General features: G+C 52.2%; 1 protein-coding gene across 5 annotated transcripts; it reads left to right on the plus strand.

Moving 5' to 3' along the window:
- On the plus strand, positions 1-25,148 carry SLC45A3 (solute carrier family 45 member 3). Of its 5 annotated transcripts, none has more exons than XM_065854758.2 (6): positions 1-79; positions 398-499; positions 16,887-17,313; positions 17,739-18,572; positions 20,020-20,285; positions 21,534-25,148. In XM_065854758.2, the coding sequence occupies exons 3-6, from the start codon at positions 17,166-17,168 to the stop codon at positions 21,987-21,989; spliced, it is 1,704 nt and encodes a 567-aa protein (XP_065710830.1). In that variant the 5' UTR covers positions 1-79; positions 398-499; positions 16,887-17,165; the 3' UTR covers positions 21,990-25,148. The 5 variants fall into 5 exon arrangements, with proteins under 5 accessions (XP_065710830.1, XP_071673768.1, XP_071673770.1 ...); XM_071817667.1 differs by lacking the exon at positions 1-79 and adding an exon at positions 147-279; XM_071817669.1 differs by lacking the exons at positions 1-79; positions 398-499 and adding an exon at positions 8,425-8,690.
- The last annotated feature ends 120 nt before the right edge of the window (positions 25,149-25,268 follow it).

Genomic DNA, 25,268 nt, shown 5'->3' on the forward strand with positions numbered 1-25,268 from the left:
CCAACCTGCCCTTTTAAACGGCGGCGGAGGCGCGGGCGCTGCAGCGGGGCCGGGCTGAGCCCCGGCCGGGGCCGCCGAGGTACGGGACGGAGAACCGGGCGGGGTTGCGGTCCCGGGGAGCGGGAGCGGCCCCGGGGGGGGTCACAGGGGTGGGAGCAGCGCTGCCCCGGCGCGTCCCGAGCGGGGCCGCTTCGCTGCGGCTTCATCTTCGGTCCCGCTGATGCTCCTCGGCATCAAAACACACACACAAAAACCTCCTTGCGCATCAGGAAGCCGCAGGTAGAGCTGCCGAGCAGCGCGATGCACCTTTTCAGGCCTCCCGGAGCCGTGTGGATGCGGGATAAATATTAACGCATGGATGTGGCGTGAGCTTTTTCTATACTTCTCATTGTTACAGAGACATCTGCCGCGACCGAGGTAGTTTTAAAGACCACTGAAGAGTTTGGGAAGCGCGATGTGACTGTGGACTTCCAGAAATCCCGCGGACTTGTGGGGACAGGTCAGTGAATCCGTGAAATCAAAGGAACCAGGCACTTGACAAAGGGAAGTTTTTGTTGCGCCTAATTGTAGGCTCTGCTTTATATTTGCTGCCAGGTTAACCTGCCTCTCTCCTTCAGCTGTAGGAGACCTGTAGCTTGAGGAGGTTGTCTTAAAATTGGTACCTAAATGTTGTAATTCCAAAGATTACTGACTTCAGCGTGACTGGAGTCTTTGGTGGTAAAATGCCTTAGTTATTTATGGTAAACATAAACTGAAAGACTAATCTGTCTTCCCGTGGATGACAGCTTTAGGAGGAAGAGAAAAGCATTGGAATAAACTAATACTTTTAGGCTGGGGATGGCCAGACTTGGCAAGATGCCTGGTCTTCATGTTTATGTTTAAAATGAAAATAAAAATTGGACAAGAAACGTACCAGGAACAGCTTTCCTAGTCCTGATCTAGATCTGTCAGACTCCTGAGCAGTACAGAGAAAGCGGCCAGGCTCAAACCATATCCATTCCAGCACCGTTCTGCTACTAGAAGTGGGTTCAAAAGCCTCACATTTGTATGTGTAACGTGAGAATAACTCGAAAATTATAGAAATAGAACATGAGTAAGAACTTCAAAAGCATCCAAATGACCTGGGCACTGGAGTCATGCAGGCACTCCTGAAAAACATGTACCAGCCTTTAAACGCTTTTCTATTATTCACCCTACATGCAATCTTTGTTTTTTGAACTTGTGATGCTACCTGGACTTTCTTGCATCATCTGTAGCTCCTGCCCTTGCGCTCGGTGGAGCCGGGAATGCCGGATTCCCAGCCCTGCGCTTGGATTCCAGGCAGCGCCTTGAACCTCTGGAACTGATTATGGCAAAACATCGTGGAAGCCAAGAGCGCTCGGCTTACGGGATTTGAAAGGAGGATTAGAAATTTGATAACAAGGATCTCCAGAATTAATAGCAAATTAAATGAGAGCTTTACAGGGGATATAAACCCCTGTATTTCAGGGCATAAACCAATCTTAGGATTTAGTAGGAAATTTCTCCTTGTAGGGAGATTTTTCTTGTGCTGGTGAGTCTATTCCCTTACGACTTGTTACGTACGTGGCTTGTGCAGTGTCTTCCATGAGGGTGTCTTGTCTTCTCAAAGAGGTTCCAGTTAAAGTACCTGAACACCGAGGTGTTTCCCAATGTGGAGCTGTCGCTGGAAGGCTCAAACCACATGGCTGGAGGTAAAGGGAACATTCTTTGTGAATAAAGCAGTAGTCTTGCAGACTCTGAGATTATCATCGCTGTAACGTGATAGAGTACTAGTAGATACTGCAATGTGCTCCGGACACACTGCACTGGCGGCATCTTTTGAGGGCACACAGTCATTTTTGTTGGCAGAAGTGCTGCAGCCATAGGGTGAGAAGCTGGACCGGTCGCCGAGTTAGAAGACGTAGCCGTTGGTCTGCTTGATCTTTGCCAGAACCCCTAGAAAATAGGGATGTCTGGAGTAAACCCTTGCTAACCTTTTCCCCAAGGTGTTTATTTCACTGGAGCACTCACATGGCAGTTTTTTGGGGGCGTGGAGGGGTGGTGTTTTTCTCCCTCCCGCCCCCCAAATTACATGTCTCTGCATGGCTGGACTCTGATGGCTTTGTGAGTGCATGCTCTTCGAAATAAACTAACTTTAGCTGCCCGGTTTTGTAATGGAACTGCTGGTAGAAGCTTTGTTCAGAGAGTGGACTGAAAAAACTGGTCCTAAAAGCATCGTATCTGTTGTATGATGAAGTGACAGGGCAAAAACTGCTCTGCAGATATAACTGCGTGAGTTTCCTCGTGTGTCTCTTTCAAAGCCTCTTTGGAAATATTAACCTGTCTGCAGAGGGGCTGCATCACTCTCAAAATGTTAACCCAGAGCCTTTAGTGTTTGATCCACAAGAAGCTCCGAGAGTTTGCAGATTACTTCTTGAGGAAGGCACAAAATCAAAGGATAACTCTGTAAAAGCCGTCTTTCCACATGGTATTTCTAATCTACTAGATGATGTGAGTCTCGATCTCTGGCTTCCCTAGTTTTACACTGACAAAACCCAGCACAAATAGTTGTTCCTGTGGCAGTTTCCCAACTGCTCCCTCCCCAAGGAGAACCGCAGCCGGTGATGTGGCGGGGAACTCAGGACGCTGCTGGGTCTGTGTGTTCTCCCCTGGCCATTACTGGTGGTTGGTTTGATTCCAGATGCCTATTAGTCTGTCCCGTCTGCTTCCAGGCTGGACTAATACTAAGACCTTGCTTAAATGACGAGAAAAAATGCATAACAGACATTACAAAGTGATTTGCTGATGGTCTCTCTTTTTCTCAATGGCTACGTATTCTCAAACAATTTAAGCTTAATTCATATACAGCAATGGACATAATGCACTCCTCGGTCTCTTTAGAGGTTTATCCCACTTTTGTCTCCGTGGGATTGTAAAGCTTTTCAGACCAGCTCTAAACGGTGTGAGTAACATCTGTATGTGTTGATCCTGCACCTTTCTCTGGATTGGAGCGGTTCATCCAAGGAGTGTCTTGTTTTGGTAGTTGGCTGTTGGGGGTTTTCTTTAATGTGTGTGTTGCTATCTCCTTATCTTGGCTAAGGCAACATCAAAGCAAAACTCCTGACCCATTGAGTGAAAGTTTTGCAGGTTTGTGGTGGATTCAAGGCCACAAGAAGCAACAAGACCAGAAGGATGGGAGGAGAGGAGCTGCGGGCAGTGGTGGGGATGAGCAGCAGATGGTATGGAAGGGGATACGCAGAAACTAAAAGGAGTTGTATCCGCCAAATCTTTTCCGTTCGCTCCTGCTGTTGCAAATAATTCCATCATATGATCGTGCCCTGTGGCTTCTGCAGGGGGTGGAGGGCAGGCAGCGTAAGGCAGCAACTTTTAAGTAAAACTAACCCTGGAGAGCCAACCTTGTGATCCCTGTGCAGTTAAACTCATGATTGTTGTGCTGCGAGTGGAGCAAGGGCGTCATGAGGAGCTTGTGAGCAGCTGTCAACTGCTTTCAATGTTGACTTGGCTTCTGAATGTGGAATATCAGATGTCAAAAGTGTCCTTGTAGAAACAAGAACCGTAGGGAATCCTTGCTTTTAAGAAACGGGGAAAACATTATTCTCTGCAAGGTAGCGAAGCAACATACGTACTCCTAGAAGACTCCCTGTGAGATGGATCTGCATAGCGCAAAGGAAATCTTGCACTGGCCACAAACAAAAGGATAAGGAAGGCAGCAAACCAAAGAATTATTTTTGCAGTTCTGTGCCCCCATGCTTGTATTGTTCAGTCAAACCACATTTACCTCTCAGACTGACAATACGTTGAATCCAAGCATCCCTTGAAACCTGTTCTGTCTCTTGTGCTGCTGTTGCTCTTTGCTGCTTTAAGCACCTGAGTCTGATTTTGTATTACAGAGCTGCCGAAATTGCTAATATATCCACCAACTAAGCTATTGAGTTGTTTGCTCAAAAAACATAACTAAGTGGAACTATAAAGTCACCATTTTATTATGATTATTTGTCCACATGCTGTTCCTTGGAGGTCCTCAAATTTGTGCCCGTCCTCCTTGTTTTCATATCCTAAAATGTCAGTTCCTCTTGCAGTTCGAAAATATTTGTTTAACATTTTGCCAGCCTGCATGAGAGGAGAAGCAGACCCCCATGAATATTGTCTGGCAAAATAAGAAGTGTAATGGAGGAATGTGATCCGAATGGCTTCTTTGTCTCCGTGCTGGAGGGTGGCTGGAACACACACAGCAATAAGCAGGTGCTTGATTTGCAGCTCTGAACAGTTTTTCTTTCCCCGTGTTACTGTGCATGTAATAAAAGCAACTGCTGCTAATCCAGATCTCGAGGCCTTGGCCCCATCTTAAATGCAGGGAGACCTTGTTTGAGTAACGCACGACTTGCAGGTGAATTCTCATAACCACCAGGTTTTGAATCCTCAGGTGTAAGGATGGCCCCTGGCAAAATAATGAGGTTTATTTGAAACAAGAAACTTAAACCAATGACGGGCATTGGCTTTGGTTTGTGAGGTCTAAGGTTTTTCTCTTCAATTAAGGGAGCAGATTTTTTCCCACCTTCATTTTGTTGGAAGCTGAAGTTCTCCGCGGTGCTTTGTCTCCGGGAGCTAAGGCTTCAGGAAAAACGCAGATATAATGAGTGCAGTGACTCAAATCGTGCGAGTTGTCGGCACTCAAAAAACGTTAATGTTCTTGCAGAGCAGGCTAGAGCCAGCTTCAGGAATCATGTGTACATAGTTGTGGATAACATCTACATCTTGCTTTAGATTTATGGGTTTCAGTGAAATGGTGCGTGCGATAAAATCTGTGGATCGCGCTTTCTTTACCAGACACTAGGAGTGATTCACGCTGGGATCCGACCTGCTGCATCAAAGAAACTGAGCTGGTGGTCAGACCTCAATCCAGCGCTGTTCTGCCGTCTCTTCCCAATTGCCTACTTCTAATTGAGAAGCAATGGCTCTGCAGTTGGGTCTGGAGTGGACGTGAGCGCACTCGCTCGGTTCTGTCCTCTCTGCACAGAGACCACAAGTGTGCGAGTTCCCGGCTGGTGATTTGATGCTTTTCCATCAGCGATGCTCTGTTTGGAAGTGCTGGGCTGTGCTCTGCCTCTGCAGAAGCATCTGCTGCTGATCCAGGATGTTACGCTGCTCTTTTTCCTCCTCTGCCCAGGCTTGTAAAGCCACTTCTGTTGTGATCTGTTCAGAGAGGGTTACACAAAGCGTTTCTGTTATCTAGAAGACCTGAGCTGTCGCTGAGCGTCCTCTGCCCATGCGATGTGTTGGCTGTCACCATGCCACCTCACTCTGGATTCTGGAAGAGAACTTCTCTGTGCAAACAGAATGAGGGATTGTTCTGGTCACGGAAAGAGCTTCCTTGTAGGTCTGTGGCGAGAGGCAGTTCATAAATACAAAGAGACGGAGCACAAAGGATCCGTGAGGTGACAGTGGCTTCCCGAGGCAGCGGTCTGCGCGTACCAGGTACGGGCTCTATGTGACAAGGGAGGGCTTTGTGCGGGCGCTGTTGCTGTTGGACTCCAGAGGTGCGTTTGGGAATGTTTATGACAAACGACTCCTGTGTGCGAGGGGCGGTGGGAGCAGCTGGAGCGACGCGGGAACAAAAGGCTGCTGTGCGACGGCCAAGGCCGACCGAGCAATTAATGGGCCTGGAAGGGTGGCTTTTCATGAGAATTGACTAAAGCTAGGTTTAGGAGAGGGGCAGAATGTAGTCTGGAGAGGGGTCCGAGCATGCATATAAAAGGGAGAGCACAGGAATTACACTGCAGGGAGGGGAGGGAGGAAGGGATGCTTCCCAGCTATTAAATCTCTTAGCCCACGGATATTGTTTCAGGGGAAATTCTTGCAACCTCAGTGCTTGAGATCCATCCATCCCGACTGGACACATCACTGGAGAACGCGCTGGCGGGAGCAGCCCCGGGGAAGATGATTCAACAGGGCCCCTTTCATCTCTGATTCCTGCCAACACAGCCGACGTTTGTGCTGCCCCCAGATACTCCCATTCATCACTGTCTGTGGCCAATCTTGATAGCAGCGCATCAGCCTTTTGGGCAAGAGCAGGGGACGCTGGCTCTCCCTTCTGCTAGCAGAAGGCGGTATGAGGCTGCTTAGCACACGCTGATGCTCAGAGTGGCCAGGATGGTGCTGCTGATCAGCCCTTTGCTGTGCCTGCCCGAGGTGCCCTGGCCCTTTGCACGTTGCGGCAATATCAAAGGTCTTTCTGCTTCATTTGTAGCTCGCTGAACTTTACTCCGGTAAATATGGGCAGAGAGAGCCTGGTGCAGGGAGAAAATCCTCCCTCTGCTCAGAGGCTGAGACACACTAACTGTCATTTATCCCCCGCAGATGTTTTCAGCAAGCGGTAAATAACTTAAGCACTCGGACCGCTTTCCTGCCCGTCCTCCTTGACGTATGTGGTGTGTTCTCTGTGTCAGAGCAAGAAACGGCCCGTGTGCAACAAAAAGCCCGAGCTCAGAGCGCTCTGCAAAATCCAGGGAACTTTGAACATGAACTCCATGCTTAATTACTAAAAAACTAATAATTTAGAGCTAATGTCCTTTCCAGGGCTCGAAATAGAAATTAGGTTCCTGTTTGTAAGGAGAGAGGGGCTGGGGGTGAGGGGGGTGGTGAAATGCGTCGCTCCATTCACCTCCTAGTAGAATGGTGATTTTGAACTTTGGCTTTTTGACAGTGGAAAGCTCCCCTTGCAGACACCCGGTGCTGCTGGGTGTTCTCTGTAAACGGCTACAGCTTCACGGTAAATCCCTGCGTGTTCAGAGGCCGTAACACATTCAGCCGATAATGAGAGTAGGGAAAGGAAAAGGCTTAAGTTTCCCATAATGGTCTTCCAGTGAAACTTATCTGTCTTAGAAAATAAAATCTGATTGCTGCTTATCTTTGCAATTACCCAGGCAATTTCAGGCAGAAGTGAAATCGTAGGATCTCGTGTTTTTCAGTCCCCGGCCTCATGACTGGTCTGTCGTGATAAGGGAAAGACTCTCCCGCTGCAGCAGTGATCTGAGAGCCCTCGGTAGCGCTGGGAAGTCGATGTGCTGCGGGCAGAACTCGGGGCTTCTGCAGTTTTCACTACTGCAGGCACATAGAACTGCAGTTCTTAAAGATCTCAGGACTCTGATACATGGTCTTTGACCTTAAAGCACCCCAGGGAAATCCTGTTATTCCCTGCACACGTGCTCGTCACCTGTCCCTTTGGCAGAGGGTGCTGGCCCGTGGCTCTTGCGACAGAAGGTGCTTCACCGACACTCTGATGTATCAGCACAGACCCAGCCCTGTAGCCGCTGAAGGCAGATGGGTGGAATGGGAACACTGTGGGGCTGGAGGGCCAACAAGGGGGTGGAAACGGTCCCTGTGTCGCAGGGACGGGCGTCAGGGACAGCAGCATCTTCCCGCAGCTCCCAGTTTAAGGTGTTTACAGAGTTTTGCTTTATTCCCTCTCCCTTTGAATGCCTCCACCGTGTGGGGCTGCCCGTTCCACCTCCGTTCTTGCACCGGCTCCGATACGAGTGGTCGTGCCATCGGAGCCGGGGGTAAAACCCAACCCTCGCCTCTCGTGTGCTCAGCTCTGCTGTGACTGATGGGGGTTCTGCGCTCACAGCTGTCTTGGGGCTATTCCTCACACTGCAAAGGCTCTTTGTCTCATTCAAAGCCATGACCTCATTTTAGAGACAGAAAACAGAGAGGGAGGAACCCACCAACCTGCCAGCGGAGGTCAAAGGGCTCGCTGAGAGATGTGTTAGCATCAAACTTCTCCGGCAGGGACACAAATAACTGGAATTGCAGACCAGAAAATTACCATGAAAAAATGGACTAACTACCATGCGATTACAAAAGAGCCCATTAGTTCTGTGTGTGTCTAGGATTCAAAGTATTGCCTTTGAGGAAGAGCACGAGGTCACGCTCCCAAAACTTGAAGGAGAAGGGTCTGTATGAATCTGTACGGGTTGCTCCTCTAGGGCTGCCACACGGGGGGTTTTCACAGAACCCCAGAATGTGAGGGGTTGAAGAGACCTGGAAAACCCATCCAGTGCAATCCCCCCATGGAGCAGGAACACCCAGCTGAGGTTCCACAGGAAGGTGTCCAGGCGGGTTTGAATGTCTGCAGAGAAGGAGACTCCACAGCCTCCCTGGGCAGCCTGGGCCAGGCTCTGCCACCCTCACCAGGAACAAGTTTCTTCTCAGATTTAAGTGGAACCTCCTGTGTTCCAGTTTGTACCCATTACCCCTTGTCCTGTCATTGGATGTCACCAAGAAGAGCCTGGCTCCATCCATCTCCGATTCTGTGTGATGCCTTGGAGCCACGGTGGCCAGAGGAGCTGAGTTACAGCACTGGCTTGCTTGGGACTCAGACGTCCCGTTACACAGCATTTGTTCTTTACTTGGAAACAAGAAGTTCCAATTTCACTTCCCATTTTCCTGGTCCCGTGAACAGGCATTGCAAAGGGGACCCAATAAAGCAGAAAGGGCTTCTGCCTAACAGATGGGAAAATTATTCTCCTTCTACTCAGCGCTAGTGATTAAAACTCAGAAGTTGTGTATCGCTATTATCACTACTAAGGTGACTTGTGTTTTCTCTATGTGAGAACAGCCTTCCACCAGAACTAATTTGCTCTTCTCTTTACCCGTTCCAGTTTGTTTGGGTAAGTGCTTTGCTGTTCATTTTCTTTGTTTCACTCCCAGTGATAATTTCTTCCTAAGAAGGATTACAGTGATGCAAACCTGTGAAATCCCATGTGGACAGAGGACTTTATGTCTTCATAATTTTGGTGTCTTCTCCCAAGTAACAAGCGCCAGGAGCAGAGGAAACGGCCTCAAGTTGCACCAGGGGAGGTTGAGGTTGGATCTGGGGAACAATTTCTTCCCCAAAGGGCTGTGGGGCATTGGAACAGGCTGCCCAGGGCAGTGCTGGAGTCACCATCCCTGGAGGGGTTTAAAATACACATAGATGAGGTTCTCAGGGACATGTGTTAGTGTCAGAGTTGGGTTGTGGTTGGACTCAATGATCCTGAGTGGATCTTCCAACTGAAATGATTCTATGATTCTATATCTCAAAATAAGGTGGTGATGACCAGCACAAAAGTTCACGCGCAATTGTTTTATTTAGGCAGCTGCAGTGGAAGAAAATCCAGGTTCAGCATCTGGTGGTCACTTGCAGAGTTGTGGTGAGTGTGGTTGGGCTTTGCTGGTTCACCGGTGAAGATGCCGTGAGCCTTAGAGGAGCCTGTGCTGGGTTTTCTGTAGGGATTTTAGACTGTTGGCTGTAGGGCTCTGGGCAGGTAGCGTGGGGTGACAGTGACAGCCTGGGGTCAGGGTCCCCACAGGAGGGGTTGGGTTTTCCACTGCCTGTGCAAACCTTGCCTCTGATGGGGATGTGTCCATGGGGATGTGTCCGTGGGTCCGTCCAGACATGGCAAACGCAGAGCCCCTGCAGCCCGGCGTGACGGGGACGGCTCCTCTGTCCCGGAGCGGGGGGGCCGAGCCACCTGTTGGAGTGTCACCCGTGGGGCGGCCGCTGCCCTTTTGAACAGCGTCCGTCTCCTTTCCCCTCACTTCCCGCTATTCCCTTTACAACCAGCCCATTGTGCTGCGAGCTACGGCAGCTGGGTGGAGAGTTTCAGGCTCAAGTGTAATTTCAGTGCCTTTAAAAGCCTTTAGAGGGCTTTTTTTTCCCCTGAAGAGGACAGCAACGCCAACAAGGGATAATTTGATGGATTACTCTGCGGGGCCGAGGGGCTCTCCTTAATCCCCTTTGTGGGGCTGTTTGACGAGACGCGTAGCAGAAGCCCCCAGCCCCGGGCAGAGAAAAGGCAGCTCAGCAGGGTGGGTTTTACACACTGACATATAAAGACGGGCCCTGGTCATGTGGTGCCGGATATAATCCGTGCCCGTCACCACGCTGCAGAGCAGGGGGGCACCTGGAGGGGGCTTATTTTTTCACTATCCAGTTCAATTTACATTTTTATTCTTCTGCTAAAAATAATAAGAAGAGGGGGTGGAGGAGGGGCTGACTCAGACCAAACGCCAGGGTGATGGGCACAGTGTTTAAACAGCAAAAATGAGCTCCGAGCGAAAAGCAGAACCAGATCTTCTCTCGTTTCCCCTCCCACTCCAAAACGGGGGCTCCTCTCATGAAGAAAGGCGAGAGTTTGGTCACGCCGGAGCAAAACAAAGCCGTAGCTCAGATGCAGAGCCAGCCAACCTTGTCTGGAGGTTTGGAGTTGTTTATAACAGACTTGACGCCAACTCAGGAAAGGGTGAGAAAAACCCTTGAGCGTGAAGGCTGCAAATGCTGCTGCTTTGGTTGTGTCGCAGGTGTTAAGGAGCGTGTGAGGCTTCTCTGAAGTTTGCTGATCAGATGCCAGTCCTGGGCAGGTAAAATGCTGTGAGATATTGTGTGGCAGGTGCAAGCGGAGCCGTTGCAGATCTGCAGCTGAGCTCACCTATGGGACATTTATTGGGCCACTTGGTCCTTCATCGCATCGCAGCTGAACTTGGCCCTTCGGTGCGGTCGTCTCACGGTGTCCCTGGTGGAAACGGGGCTGAGCTGCAGACCAGCAAGGCAACATTTCAGCCCTTCAGCCTCGACCCTGCGTGTCTGCAGAGAGCACAGCTCCCTCCGCACCCTTTGCTCCCCCTGCCGCGGGCTGCAGCGCGTCCCCCTTGCTCCCATCCGAGATTTCCACCCGCTGCTGCTCTTTCACTAAGCTGATATAATGGGAACCCCTGAGCTCAAAGGAAACGTAGAGTTAATTCAGAGAGACTAAATCAATCGCCCGTTCTCCCGTCCCTGCTCAATGACCGCTCCCCTCTCCCCACGCCATGAATGGGGTCAAGGAGATTTGGGAGGGGAGAGGGTCAGGAGAGGTCAGGTGAGTTTTCCATTTCATCCCGCGCAAGCCTGCCAGACCTATTCTCCATGGGGTATTTCCCATTCAGCCGCGGTGAATGGACACTGATAGCTGTGAAAGGATCTGGCACCGTATGAACAGCCCTTCCCTAAGCGCTCGCTCTTGTGCTCTCACCCACCCTTTCTTCCCAAGGGCTTCTAGGGAGCGGGGAATTAATAACGTTCATAAAGAGCCCCTTGGAAGGTTGGAAGTGTAACGCTGCGGTTGTGAATGGAAAACCGATGGCTGGTGATACCCTTCGCCCTCCCCTCTCTCTGCTCCTCGTTGGGAAGGGGTTTCTGCATCCAGCCTGCTGCGGGAGGGATGATGTGGCATCATCTCCTGCTTCTCCAAAATGCAAGGGCTTTTCCTTTGCTAAGGCTTTTGCGTGGTGATTTTTTTCCCATATAAGACAGACTCAGGTGATTACAGAGCCCTGACAAGTCGCAAGTAGCTAATGAATCTAATTCTCTGTTTGACTATTATTGTGACTGTTGAACTGTGGAGTGGGCACACGACCATCATAAATCAGAGAGGCTGCGACCACTTTTAATAACATCTCTTGTCCCTTCTGCGCCCACGTGAGAGACTGGAAGGGTTATGGAGTGGCAGGATATGGATTCTTCTGAGGGCTACATCAGTTTTTCTCAGCCACGTAACTACACGCAAATGTTACTTTTAAAAGGTCTGTCCCACTGTTTAGGTGCAATTACTTGTAAGATCTTAAGTTGGAAAGATTAGAGGGGTCTTGGAGGAGAAGAGACTTCTCCCAGTCTTTGCTTGTACGTGTCCATCAGCGCGTAGTCCACTTTCTTCGGGTGTCTCGGGGTTCGTTTGTTCCAAAAGCAAAAGGTGTGGGTCAGAGTCCGTTAGCGAGGGCGCGCGGAGCAGCGTCCGCTCCGGCCGAGAGGGGGAAAGCGGGAAGTGAACTTTTCTGCTGGCGACGGTGTAAATGAGTCCGTGCATCTGGTGTTGCCGGTAAATTCGGTCCTGTTTTGTGTCTGCGCTTTGCTCGAGTTCAGATGGTGGTTTCCTCCTTGCCGTGTCGAGCGCAGGAAGATGTTTGTCAAAAGCTTTTCTGCGGCGTGTGAGCTGGGAGCGAGCTCTGAGTAGGTGAAATGGGTGAATCCGAGCTGCTGGCTCAGTGCCTTGGGAGGAGTGGACTCTTGGAAGCCGCTTGCCCTGGCTCCATCCCTGCTCCTTCTCGCTCCCATCAGCGCTGCGGCGCGGGTTGGTGTCCCTGGGCTGCAATCCTTTCTGCTTTGCTTGCCGTTGCTGAAAAGGCTCCTGTGTGAGCTGGGTGGCACAGAGCCCTCTCCTCCTCTCCTTTCCTCTCCTCTCCATGTCCTTTGTCCGGCATTGTGCGCTGTGCTCCTGCCCCCGGACCCGCCCTCCTACCTGCCTGCCAGGTGAACCAGCCTCTCGGCGTTGATCTGCTGTTTCTCTGCACAGAAAGGGAAGGAAAAGTTTAGGTTGGAAGCTTAAAAGTAAAACCCAAACATGGAGTTTAAAGCTGTTTTATTTCTCCTCGGGGAGGGAGAGGGAGAGCGGAGGAAGAGCCTGGGCACTCAGCAGCAGATGATGTCCCCTCGGCACGACAGCTCGGGGAGCAGCTGCGAAAAAGCCCCGCATGTGGCTTCCTTCTGCTTCTGTGTGCAGGAAACCTTACACACAAGGGCTGGTGAGCCCCTTTTGGGGGGATGGCTGCTGTCCTTGTCAAGGTGCTTGGCATTGTGCTCCGTAAGGAATTACACTGCCCCTCCTGTAGAAGTTTGGGGAAACTGAGGCCAGAGGTGCCTGTTGTCACGCAGCTTTTCGGACCAACCACCCCCAACCACAGTCTGACTGCGACAGGTCTCCCCATCACAGGATACCAAGTCCCACTGGGCTGGACAGGCTGTTGCAGGTTCGCTTGGGTTGTGACGTGTAAGCGCTGCTGTTAGACCAGGATCTCCCAGCTCGGGTTTGCCTGGCTCCTTCCACATCACAGAGCTCCAGATCCACACCAGTCTGCCAGATCAATTGTCCTGGAAGACATTAGCAGTTTAAATGAAGTGTTTGGTCTCGCTGCTGGGACTGTTGCTTAGAGCCAGACTGTAACCTGCAAAACTGCAGGGAACATCTCATCTTTACAAGGAAAATAAGAATCCCATGTACTAAATCTCTCTGTGGCGGTTGTTTGTGAGGTGCCAGCACGCCATCAAGGGAAGGTGACAAATGTTAACACCAGGGCAGGGCTTTGAGCAAAGTCCAGAGCCGGAGTTTCCTTCTGGGCTGGTTTGGGGTGACACGGTGCTGTGTGATCAGCGGGTTCGCAGGACTGGTGCCTGCAGCCCATGTTTGCTCAGCGCCCCGCGCGAGGGGCCCAGGCGTGGTTCTGCCGCTAATAACACACCGGTGTGACGGGTTATCGGGAGGCAGGGAGGGCCCTGAAACCAAACCCGCCTGTGTACCTGCTGCTGGTTCCACCTCTGCTCGCCTGCAAAGTACCGGAGTTGCTTTTCCTGGACGCTGCAGATCGTATCGGAGCCAGGCTGGCTTTGAGGAGATAGGCTGGCTTTGGAAAGCCAGGCTGGCTCTGGGGAGCTAGGCTGGCTTTGGAAAGCCAGGCTGGCTCTGGGGAGCTAGGCTGGCTCTGAGGAGCTAGGCTGGCTTTGAGGAGCTAGGCTGGCTTTGGAAAGCCAGGCTGGCTCTGGGGAGCTAGGCTGGCTCTGAGGAGCTAGGCTGGCTTTGAGGAGCTAGGCTGGCTTTGAGGAGCTAGGCTGTCTTTGGGGAGCTAGGCTGGCTTTGAGGAGCTGGGCTGGCTCTGGGGAGCTAGGCTGGTTTTGGGAAGCCAGGTTGGCTCTGGGGAGCTAGGCTGGCTTCAAGGAGCTAGGCTGGCTTCGAGGAGCTGGGCTGGCTTTGAGGAGCTGGGCTGGCTCTGGGGAGCTAGGCTGGCTTTGGGAAGCCAGGCTGGCTTTGAGGAGCTAGGCTGGCTTTGGGGAGCTAGGCTGGATTTGGGGAGCACAGCTCAGAGCCTCTGGGATCACCTGTCACTGCTCAGCGTGGAAAGGTGAGTCCTGGCTTCTGGTTTCCTTTCCTGCAAACCTCCCAAATCCTCCTCCATCCCTCTGGCCTTGCGGATCAACGGTTCTGATGATTTTCCTGATCTGCGCTGGCGTTTCTCTCCAGCTCAGCCAAACCATCTCTCTGTGTTGTGTGAACGAAATTTTAAAAGTAGTTGATGGGTGTTGGGACAAAGCGCAATTTAAACAGAAAAAGGTTCATAGTCTCTTGCAACCGTATCTACAGCTTGGTTGCTGTTGACAACTTGTCATCTCTGGCTGTACATGAGCATTGCTTCTGGGTACACTGGGATTTGTTTGTTTTGTTCTGAGGGTGTGGATGGGGAAGAGACAGCTCTTCTTGGTGACAACCAGTGACAGGACAAGGGGCAATGGGTACAAACTGGAACACAAGAGGTTCCACGTAAATTTGAGAAGAAACTTGTTCCTGGTGAGGGTGGCAGAGCCTGGCCCAGGCTGCCCAGGGAGGTTGTGGAGTCTCCTTCTCTGCAGACATTCAAACCCGCCTGGACACCTTCCTGTGGAACCTCAGCTGGGTGTTCCTGCTCCATGGGGGATTGCACTGGATGAGCTTTCCAGGGCCCTTCAACCCCTGACATTCTGGGGTTCTGTGAAATTCACCCTCTCTGCCTAAAAGCTGAAATTCTTAGGTAGTCAGGGAGAGGGACAGATTCCTGCTTCCTCTCCAGTCACTGCAATAAGAGTGAAGAAAACCTTTTTGTTTTGTCTGTGTGTGACACCTTTTACTTAATGTTTGGAGTTTACCTTGGGATAAGTCCCCATCTGTAACCCCCCTAGACCCGGGACCACAGCGGACATTACAGGTCTAGCTCGGAGTGATGGGGGCTCACTGAATTTGGCCTCGTGTGTCTGCTTCCTCCAGCTGCCAGCACCCCGGCTTGTGCTGCAGCTTCAATTCCTGTCCCGAGGCTGCGACCCAGCTGGGCACCCCTAGAAACGAACACGGCCGAGACATCCTGTGTCTAGCCCACATCTGAGAAAGGTGGTTGCTGCCCCCAGTCGCATCCTCTGCAGGCGGAGTGGATCTGAAGTGACGCTGAGCGTATCTGGAGCCGCCGAGGGTGCCTTTGAAGCCGCGTCTAGTGATTAAAGGAAAACTGTTGCCGTTCCCCCTCTGCCGTTAGCTTGCTGTTTGACCTTGGGCAAGTCATCTGAGTGTTGGTGAGTTTAAAAGAAGATGTCTTTTGTGACAGTGGAGGTCTAAGTGAGCGTGGAGGGGGAAGGTGAGGGATCCTGGAGGGAAAATAATCAGGGCTTACGGTGTGTAATTGGCGTTGTGTCAGCTCCTCTGCGCAGCAGCGGTGCCGCTGCTCTGCAGCACACAGGCGAAGAGCGATGCTTTTGTCTTTGTAAAAGCCTCATTGCCACACTTCCAGCTTCTCCCAGTCTTCGCCGTGTGGGTTACTTGACTGATAGCAAGAGGAGAAGAAAGACAAAAGGGAAAATGCAGAAACTGCCCTAGCTGTACCTGTCTACCAACCCTTGTGCGGCGATGGGCGTCAAACACCCGTTGCTCTGTGAAGCCAGGGAGCGCGGATTTGCGCTGTGCTTGGTGGTAACGTGGAGTCTTCTCTCTGGATGTTTAGCTCCGTTCTTCTGCTGGCCTCACTCTTTGCCATTGAGTAAGGGCAGCTCTGGCATGGAGGGGGCGTACGGGCAGGGACGTGGTTGTTGCTTCCCCGCAGCCAGGGAGGGAGCCAGCGGAGATAAACTCCCCCGCCTGCGTGTCTCGCATTCTGTTCAGCCTCCTTCATCCCAAGGACCCAGAGCCCCTGGGGGCTGCGGTGGGATGGGAGGCAGAAGTTTCTGTGAAATTGGGCCAGAAACGGGTTGTGAGCTGAAGCATATTCAGGCCGGTGGGACCCATTTTGCCTTGTCCACACAGAGAAACTCGACGGCGGCTCGTTTAGGCTGAGAAATCAGAGCGCGTGAATCCCGAGAATTAGGCAGCAATTTGTTTTACTCCTGAATCGGTGCCTGTGAAGGAGTTTAATGTCTTGCTAACCCATTCTGCCGTTTCCAGCATCACTATAGGCCATCTTCCTGAGATGCTCTTAGCAAAACAGCAGTTGGACAGGCTGGATGCTGGTAACCGTGCAGCATTTCTTTCATTTGTAGACCGACGTAGTTGCAGGCTCATAACAGGTTACTAAGAGGCATCTGCTTACTCTTGCCTTAACTGCTTAGCCCCTGTCCTGATCTGCTGGTCTCTCCCCTCTGAAGAAGGCTGGAGAGAGGGAGCACATTACAGGGCAAATAAATGACTCAGACTAATGAGTAAGGTAATTGCCGTTCACTGTTAGATGAGGCTAAAGTGGGTCAGGTTTGTTTGTGAAACTCCATGGAGGCACCATCTGTTCTCTGTGTCCCATGTCAGGGGCTGGAGACAGGATTTGGGTGAAACTGGTTCCCCGGGAGCCTGCAGGGTCATTAGGCAGCTGTGTGGGTCTCTGGGGATGTCCCTGTGTGACCGCAGGTGAGTGCTGGCAGCCCTGATTCTCCATGGGAACTCTTAATTGATTTCACTGGGAGAGGAGACCCTAAACCCTTTGTCTCCCTGCTACAGCTGCCCATCTACAAGATGCGGCTGGACAGGACGCTGAGAGGTCGTTAGACCTCCCTTGGCCCGAAGGCAGGACGGGATTTTCCCAAACAATGTCTGACAGGTGCCTGTCTCACCCGTCACAAGCCCTCGGAGAGAAACCCAGCACGAATGTAGTTCATATCTTTTGACCCTGCCGCTCTCTCCGATGTCCTCTCTTCATCCTCACTGTCAGCAGTGACATGTCTGTGTGGTACCTGGTTTTAGCCCTTTTCCCTGCCCTGGATCCCACTGTGTCTAACAAACCCTCTCTTCTCTCAGCCCACAGCATGTGAGCAGAAGGGGAAGCCTGTGGTGGGATCCCTGCCTCCCCACGCCTGGACTCAACATCGCTGGGGCCACATCTTGCAGTAAGAGGAAGAGGAAAATACAGCTCATTCACCATTGCTAAAAATGGGAGGCAGCATCTGTCCGGCAGACTGGGAAGAGAAGCTCCAGCCCTCGCCTGCGGGGCGTCCTGGGGAGGGACGTGGCTGGGGGGACGCAGCCCGCGGTCAGTGAGGGTGTCGGGGCAGCGTGGCCCAGCCAGCCCGGCTCAACATGCTCTTCCACAACCGCAAGACCCAGCTCCTGCTGGTCAACTCGCTGACATTCGGCCTGGAGGTTTGTCTGGCTGCCGGCATCACCTACGTGCCACCGCTGCTGCTGGAAGTGGGGGTGGAGGAGAAGTTCATGACCATGGTTTTGGGTAAGTGTTCTTTTTTCCTGTCTTTGAGGTGCTTGTTTCCCCTTTGAGTCTGGGCATAAGGGCATGGAGGCTTGTTGCTGCGGGATGGTTGCAGGGCTACTGTTGTATGTGTTATATGTGTTTGGAGAAGGGGGCTGTGACCCAGCAAAGCGTCCTGAATTCTTGAAACATCCCAGGCTTTTTTCACGATTCATAGATTCATTTTGTTTGGAAGACACCCTCAGGATCATCAAGTCCAACCATAACCTAACTCTAGCAGTAACCCATGTCCCCGAGAACCTCGTCTAAATGCCTTTTAAACCCCTCCAGGGATGGTGACTCCACCACTGCCCTGGGCAGCCTGTTCCAAGGCCTGACAACCCTGCTCATACAGATCAGTGCCCTCGAGGTCTGTCCCCCTAACACCACCTGCTTCTCTTTCGCAGGGATAGGACCTGTCCTTGGCTTGGTTTTTGTCCCGCTGATTGGATCTGCCAGCGACCACTGGCACAGCAGCTACGGCCGAAGGCGACCTTTCATCTGGATGCTGTGCCTGGGTGTCCTGCTGAGCCTCTTCGTCATCCCCCACGCCAGCAGCCTGGCCAGCCTGTTCACCCTCAACCCTCGCCCGCTGGAGATCGCCTTCCTCATCCTGGGCATCGGCTTGCTGGATTTCTGCGGCCAGGTCTGCTTCACCCCGCTGGAGGCCCTCCTCTCCGACCTCTTCCAGGAGCCAGACAACTGCCGCCAAGCCTTCTCCATGTACGCCTTCATGATCAGCCTGGGGGGCTGCATTGGCTACCTCCTTCCAGCCATCGACTGGGGCGGCAGCTTTCTGGCCCCGTACTTGGGAGGGCAGGAGACGTGTCTCTTCAGCCTCCTCGCCGTCATCTTCCTCGGCTGTGTGCTGGCCACGCTCTTCGTGACGGAGGAGGCGGCCACCCAGGCAGATGTCCTGGACGGTCCAGCGCTGAAGGACGCTCCCCCCAAGCCCTCACCTCCCGCCTGCTGCTCTTGCCAGCTCTCCAGGAGCTCGTGTCTCCTGCACGCCAGGCACGTCTTGCAGGCGCTCAGAAACCTCTGCACGCTGGTGCCGCGGCTTCACGGCCTCTACTGCCGCATCCCCAAGGTCATCCGGCGCCTGTTTGTGGCTGAGCTCTGCAGCTGGATGGCACTTATGACTTTCATGCTGTTCTACACAGACTTTGTTGGGGAAGGGCTGTACCACGGCGTCCCCAGAGCCAAGCCGGGCACGGATGCCAGACGCCACTATGATGAAGGTGAGAAGTGAACCAGCTGCTCTGAGGCTGCAGCACCTGTTCCTTAGGAGAGGAGCATTTAGTGGGAGCTGAGAATGAGCTCAGCTCTGCTAGTAACACAAAAAACAGTTACAGGAAACCATAGACTTTCTGCAGATGGGTCAGGAAAAATTGTCCCACGGCCCCAGAGCATTGCCCAGTGGACCAAATAGCGAAACGCCTCTTTCTCCTCCGGCTCTCAGGCACTGAACCAGATCTGGCAGCACAGCCCTGGGGCTGGATTGTTAAATGGCAGAACGATCTGGCAGGTTGCAGGCTGGACAGGATGGATCCAGCTCTGTCTGCGAGCTGTGGCTGCCACTGCCCACGTCCTTTCACTGCTCTTCCCTCCCTTTGAAGTGAGGGGTGACGGTGCTCCCCATTGCTTGGAAAGCCAGGACGTGCTCAGTAGCAGCCAGGTGGTCTTTACCGCATCTCCCTTTCGTGCTGCTGCGAGATTCCCATCTCACACCTGGATCTGGGGAGCCCTCGAGCAGCCTCCTCATCCTCACCCCTGTCTCCGGCGCTTTCTGACCGCGCTCGCTGCTGCGGCTGCCACATGCACATCATGCGATACTGCTCACTGCAGCACGGGACCTGCTTCCTCTTGTCCCCTGCTGTCCTGTTTGGGCTGCTGTGTTGTGCCAGAGTCTTGACTTGCTGCCCAGCCCTTCTTTTCCTCTCCCTGATCTAAGTCTTTTATTCCTGGCCCTCCTCCTCCAGCTGGTGCATCTTGCCTTCTGAATTTTCCACTCACTGCCTCCGTGAGCTCTGCAGCACACTGCCTCTTTGTGCTGAGTGTCTGTTTAACTTAGAGGCAGCTTAATTATTATTTAACATTTGCACTGTATAGCTTCCAGCAGGTCAGGACTCCATTGTGTTAGCTGTCATAGAAACATGTGTTGAGTAATGATCCTTGTTTCAAAGAGTGAGTGGTTTTAATTCCCTGAAATCTGATAGATCTTTGCAAAGGGTAAGGTCCGGATTGCTACCGGATACTGCAGTCGTTTAGTGGGTGTTGTGTACTTTACCTTGGCTTAAGCATAATTCCTTGTTCCGTTTGTTCCGTTGCTGGTTTGGACATCAGATAACCACAGATCCTGGTTCATAAGCAGGTGACAGATCCTGGGTTAAGAGTAGGAAAGTGCGAAAAACAACTTCCAAAGACAAGAAAGGCGTTTGGATTCCCATCTCCCATTGCCCTGCTGTTCACACCGGGGTGCCCAGAAATACTCGCTGCAGGTGCAGGGTGGGAGCTGCAGTCTGGGTGGTGCAACCCTGGGATGTCTTAGGTGATGCAGCCCTGCGGTTGTTTGCGGCTGTGTCACATTCTGCACGGACGGTACAGAGCTGGGCAGCAAAGGGGAGGGAGGGAGACAGACCTCGAGATGCCCGGCCGTGTGAAGTCAGTGCCTGTCACCACCCGCAGGTGTCCGCATGGGGAGCTTGGGCCTGTTCCTGCAATGCGTCACATCCATCTTCTTTTCGACAATCATGGACCGGCTGGTGAAGCAGTTTGGGACGCGGACGGTCTACCTGGCCAGCGTGGTGTTCTTCCCCGCGGCCGCCTTCGTCATGTGCCTTTCCCACAGCGTCATCGTTGTCACCGTCTCGGCCGCTCTGACGGGCTTCACCTTCTCCGCGCTGCAGATCCTGCCATACACGCTGGCGTCACTGTATCACCACGAAAAACAGGTAGGGATCCAACGTGCCCGGGAGCTGTGAGGACACCCTCTTCTGCCACTTGTAGCTGGTACCATCAGTTCAGCCTGTGGGAGAGAAACCCGTGTCTGTGCGCAAAGGTTTTCCACGTGTGCCTCTTGTCTCCAAGATGTGTCTTCTTGTCTGAAATAGAAGCCATAAAAGGGTTTAGCGTCTCTTTCCTTCCACATCTGCTGCTCACAACAAGCATTACATGATTTTTTAAAATGGGGAGTGGGTAAGATGTGGGAAATCGGCTGGGATCGGTGTATCAAAGGGATGTGGTACAGTCCTCTATGTTCTGCATGTTTTTAGGGAAACTGGTGCAGGTCAGTTACACCTGTGCACATTCGGCAACCAAGTCACATCTGCAGCACTGCCAACCTGAGGTGCTAAAAGACCTCCAAAATGTTCAACTCTTGGAGGTCCTGCTTTCCAATTTTAGCATGTAGATCAGTAAAATGAAAACTGAGGTTCTACGTAATCCCCCAGCTCCAAGGAAAATAAACATTGTGAAACTTCTGACACAAGAGCTAGTAATCCTGTCCCGCAGATGTTTTCCTTGTGGAGAAGTCCTAAGAGGTTCCTGAGTCGCACACTGGATTAATAGGAGTTTCTCTTGTGCTGCAAATGCAAAATTAATTTGTGGTTTGAGAGCAGCTCTTTCATCCCAGTGGCAGGTGGTTCAGTGTGCAGTGAAATAAGTAGGAGTTTATACCACAGGCATCCAGATGTTCGCATTGAACAAATACTTCTGACCGGCCCATCCTGATTTGCACCAGGCACCCTGTCAAAATCGGGAGACGAGGGAGTGTTCTGCTTTGTAAATCTTCAATTTGGCTGGGACTTCCCATGGGCAGAATAGCAACAGAACGAAAACCAAACTCCCCAGGCTGGGAAAGCGAAGGCCACGTGCACAACTGTTTGCAAAAGGCTTGATGGGGAAACACTGAATGCAGTGAGGTGTGGGGTGTAGCTGGGTTTGGTGTCTCTCCTCTGTCTTTTACCAGCTACTTCAAGCAGGGAGACCCCACAAGAAGTAGTCCCTAAAATGCCTTTTGCAGAAAATTCTCCGTCTTCCCCATTTCTGTTCTCTTTTCCTTCCTGTTGAAATCGCTCGTCATTTTCATTTGCCTTGCCTCGCTCCTGATTCCTCTTCCCACTCTATTTTGTACTTTAACCACTCCTCCCAAAGCAAATCGTTCCCCCCTCTACTGCCTCATTCCTCCCTCTCTCCCCCAGGTATTTTTGCATAAATATAAGAGCAAAGAGGAGGAAAACACAGCCCGAATGGACAAGAAATCAGCCTTCTCTAAAGGCCTCCTCTCCAGCCAGAAGCTGCCTTACCAGAACGGCCACACTGGGAGCCTCTTCTCTTCCTCCTCATCCTCCTCCTCGCCTCCAGCCGCCGGCTCGGCTCTGTGCGTCAGCTCGTCCTGCGACGTCTCGCTGATGATGATGGTGGGAGAACCGGACTCGGTGGCTCCGGGCCGAGGGATCTGCCTGGACCTGGCAATTTTGGACAGTGCTTTCCTCCTCTCTCAGGTTGTCCCCTCCCTTTTCATGGGCTCCATCGTCCAGTTTACGCAGTCGGTGACTGCCTACATGGTGTCCGCTGCCGGCTTTGGCCTGGTCGCCATTTACTTTGCAACCAAAGTCGTCTTCGATAAGAGTGACATGGCCAAGTATTCGGTGTGATGGAGAAGGCACAAGGGCGGCGCGCGGGTGCCCGCACGTGGCAGAACGAGACGCGCGTGCATCCGCAAGGCCGCTTGTGGGGAGCCCCGTGTGGCGTCTGCTCCCCCCGTGCTGTTGCTGGAGCCCTGGGGGGTATTTCTGGGGCTGGGGGGGGCAGGAGAGGTGCAGCAGGGTTAATCTCAGGTGTAAATATGAGGCATTGGGGCATCGCGCTTCGGGCCATCAGTGCTTTCCAAAGGTGCCTTTGTCAAAAGAAAGTGCTGCACAGCCAGCACCAAAGGGTTTATACAGGGGAGAGAAGGGAAATGGACTTTTCCTTTAATAACGGGTGATGTTTCTGTATAATTCTACCTAAACTGAGCAGGAGATGCAGTGGTTTGGGGGGGGAGGAAAAAATCCTTGGCTCTCCTGTTTTCCAGTTATATCTGTACCCTCTTCCCCTGCTGCTTGTAGATTAACTCAGCTTCTTGAGCAATAATTCTGCAAACAGGACACGGGAGGAGATTTCCCTGGAAAAAAAAAGGTGGGTGGGTAAAGTTTGGCCATGGAGCAAAGGGGACGCGTGTGTGTGGACAGACACGTCCGTCCGTCCTTCCATCCCACCTCTGTTCCGACTGGGAGAAGCCATTCAGGAGAAAAGTTACTATGTCTTGTTTTGGAAAAACAAGTCGTGTTCCATTAGGACCAGTTCCAAAAGGTGACTTATCTTTTACCTATGTACTAAGTTGCATCAGATGGCAAGGACTTCTTAACTCTTTTTTTCTAATGATTGTTTCTAGCTTTCCTCAGTTCTCATAACTCCGACCTCTCGCTGCTCAGAGCTGCCGCCTGCTCCCTCCCCTGACACATCCAGACCCTTGTGCCTCTTCCACACCCGGCCCTTAAAAGATGCTGCAACATCCCCAGATTTATTCTCAGAGGGTTTTAAGTCCTGTGATAATGAAGTAGAACAGGGTTTGCTGATCCAGATTGCTTATTTACCGTGCTATACTTACTTGAGATTTTTAAATATATATTTTATTTCCAGGCAGGAGTCAAGATTCTTACTGAGGCACAGAATAGACACATTTACCCGTTAGGGAAAAGCAAAGCACCTCTTGCAGCTGTAGCCCTGGATGGACCAGGTGCTTGCGGGTTGTGCAGGTGTTTAGCTCCCAGATGTGGGTCATTTTGCAGCGCAGGAGAGCGGGTGCAGCTGCGTGTCCCTCTGGCCGGTCCCAGCCGAGTGGAACCATTCTGCTGGTGGCAGATTTCCACCCCTCAGAGACAACGCACCGAGTAGGAGTCAAGGTCCTGGCCCGCGGTCGGCACTTCAGACTTTGAAACAGTCCAAATTCTGCCTGCGACAGGTAGGGGAGAGCGCGAGTTGGGGGTTTGGAGGCGAGGCTGTGAGCACACAGAAGTTGTTCGTCGGTCTTTAGCTTTGGCTGGTCCAAACAAAGAGTCATTTTCTGCGGAGGTGTGTGGGCAGCGGGATGCGCTGCTGAGGTTCTGCTGAAGGGCAAAACGTTGCTATTTTTGCAAGGTCTTGTCAGACTATTCCTTGGCATGGGAGCAAGGTTCCTCCCCACTGTCTGCAGACGGCTCCGCAGAGGCCTTCTCCTCAGCTTTTTCAACATTTCTTTCCCGTAAAGGGTGACTGTTTTTGTTTGCTTTCTTCTCAAATTATATGCCAGCCAGCCTCCCTTTCCCACAACAAGGTTTGTGTGCTGAAGCGCAGCTGTTTTGGGGATGGATTTGGCAGCTGTTTAACCACCTACGGAAACAGTTTTTCATCTGTACTTCCTACCCTGCTCTGTCCACTCCGGGCTGCAGCAGGAAGATGTTATTGCCAAAGGTGAGGTGTTCTGTGGACAAAGGTTCCCAGTGATCAGTAACCTCTAATCAGTCAGGTCCCTACTTGAGTCCTGATGTATCCTTTACATTTTTTCTGATGTAAAATGTTGGGAACCTTCACACCTGGAAGCTGCCACAATGCTAAATGCTTTTGATAACAAAGCCATTTGTTTGAGTGCCTAAGAGGTAATTCCACCCCGAGCTTCAGGTGCATGGGTTTGATGATGAAGGTCTCGAACACTTCATTACGGACATCTGGCGGGCAGATGGGTACGGAAGGAGGGTTTGCCAAGACCCAGCTCTGCCTTTGCTTCTTGTCCACCGTGGGAGCTGAAGCCCAAATGGATTTGGGCTGTTTGCACGAGGAGAGGAAGAAACTGCCACGTGCGCTCAGGTCCTTTTCAGGGGACACAGGGAACACTTTTCTGTGTGTGCGTTCAGCAGGGAGGGAAGACAAGGCAGCGATTGGGATGGATTGATGGAGGGTGAGGAGAGATCAGGGCGAGGGAGCAGGAGGAACGAGGGGTCGGGGAAACGGAGGTTTGCAGCAATGTGAGGGTTTGGGCTGACTCTGCCCTCGCTGTGGCCGTGTCCTGTCCTTAGAGCACTTCACAGCCCTCCCGCTTCCAGCCAGCCGTGTGCCAAGGCTGAGCTCAGGGCCTGAGCTGGGCTGTCGGCAGCCGCTGTCCCCAAACCCATTTGCTGTCACCGCAGTGGCCCCTGTCCTCCGTTATTACCCAAAGCCTTTGTTCCCGGTTCAGGCTGTCACTGGGGCTGGCAGGAGAGGCGTTTTCCAGAGCATCAGTTGAGAAAGTGCCATTGTGAGGTTGTCCTTCCTGGCCGAGCCAGTGGGAACAGCCTCTGGGTGTTGGGACCACAACACAGACAGCAAGGGACACGGGCACGTCCTGGTGAAGGTTCTGATGTGTGTGTGATCAGAGAAAGCTCTCTACGACCTGATTATCCTGTACAACACACAAGCCCTTCAGAGGCGGTTTTGCCGTGAGTTTTTCTGTTCCAGGTAGAAAGTGCGCTGCTGCTTTCTGCTGGCGGGGCAGTCGTGCTGTGCCTCGCCTTCCCTTTTGTGAGATGGGGGTGTTGAGAGCCGAGGTGGGGAGAAGGGAGGATGACTTTAACGTGAGACTGCTGCGCATCTCCGGGCGAGGGAAGGATGGGTGGGTGCTGGTTTTTGGGACCGTGTGCCGTCTGCGAGATGTTCATGTTTTATTTATTCAGCAGAGCAATTATTTTGTATACGATGTAAGAGGAAGGCTATTATAAATTTTTATGAAAAAGGAAATTAAAAAAGGTGTTTAAATGGGACGGCTCTGTGCATGGGTGCGTGGGTGCGCTTGGGTGCGTGGGTGCGTGTGTTTGCGTGGGTGCGTGTGTTTGCGTGTGTGTGTGTGCGCGTTTGTGTGTGCGTGTGTCGCTAAACGAACC

The sequence above is a fragment of the Patagioenas fasciata genome, chromosome 21, assembly GCF_037038585.1.
Source record: "Patagioenas fasciata isolate bPatFas1 chromosome 21, bPatFas1.hap1, whole genome shotgun sequence".
NCBI classification, from domain to species: Eukaryota; Metazoa; Chordata; class Aves; order Columbiformes; family Columbidae; genus Patagioenas; species Patagioenas fasciata.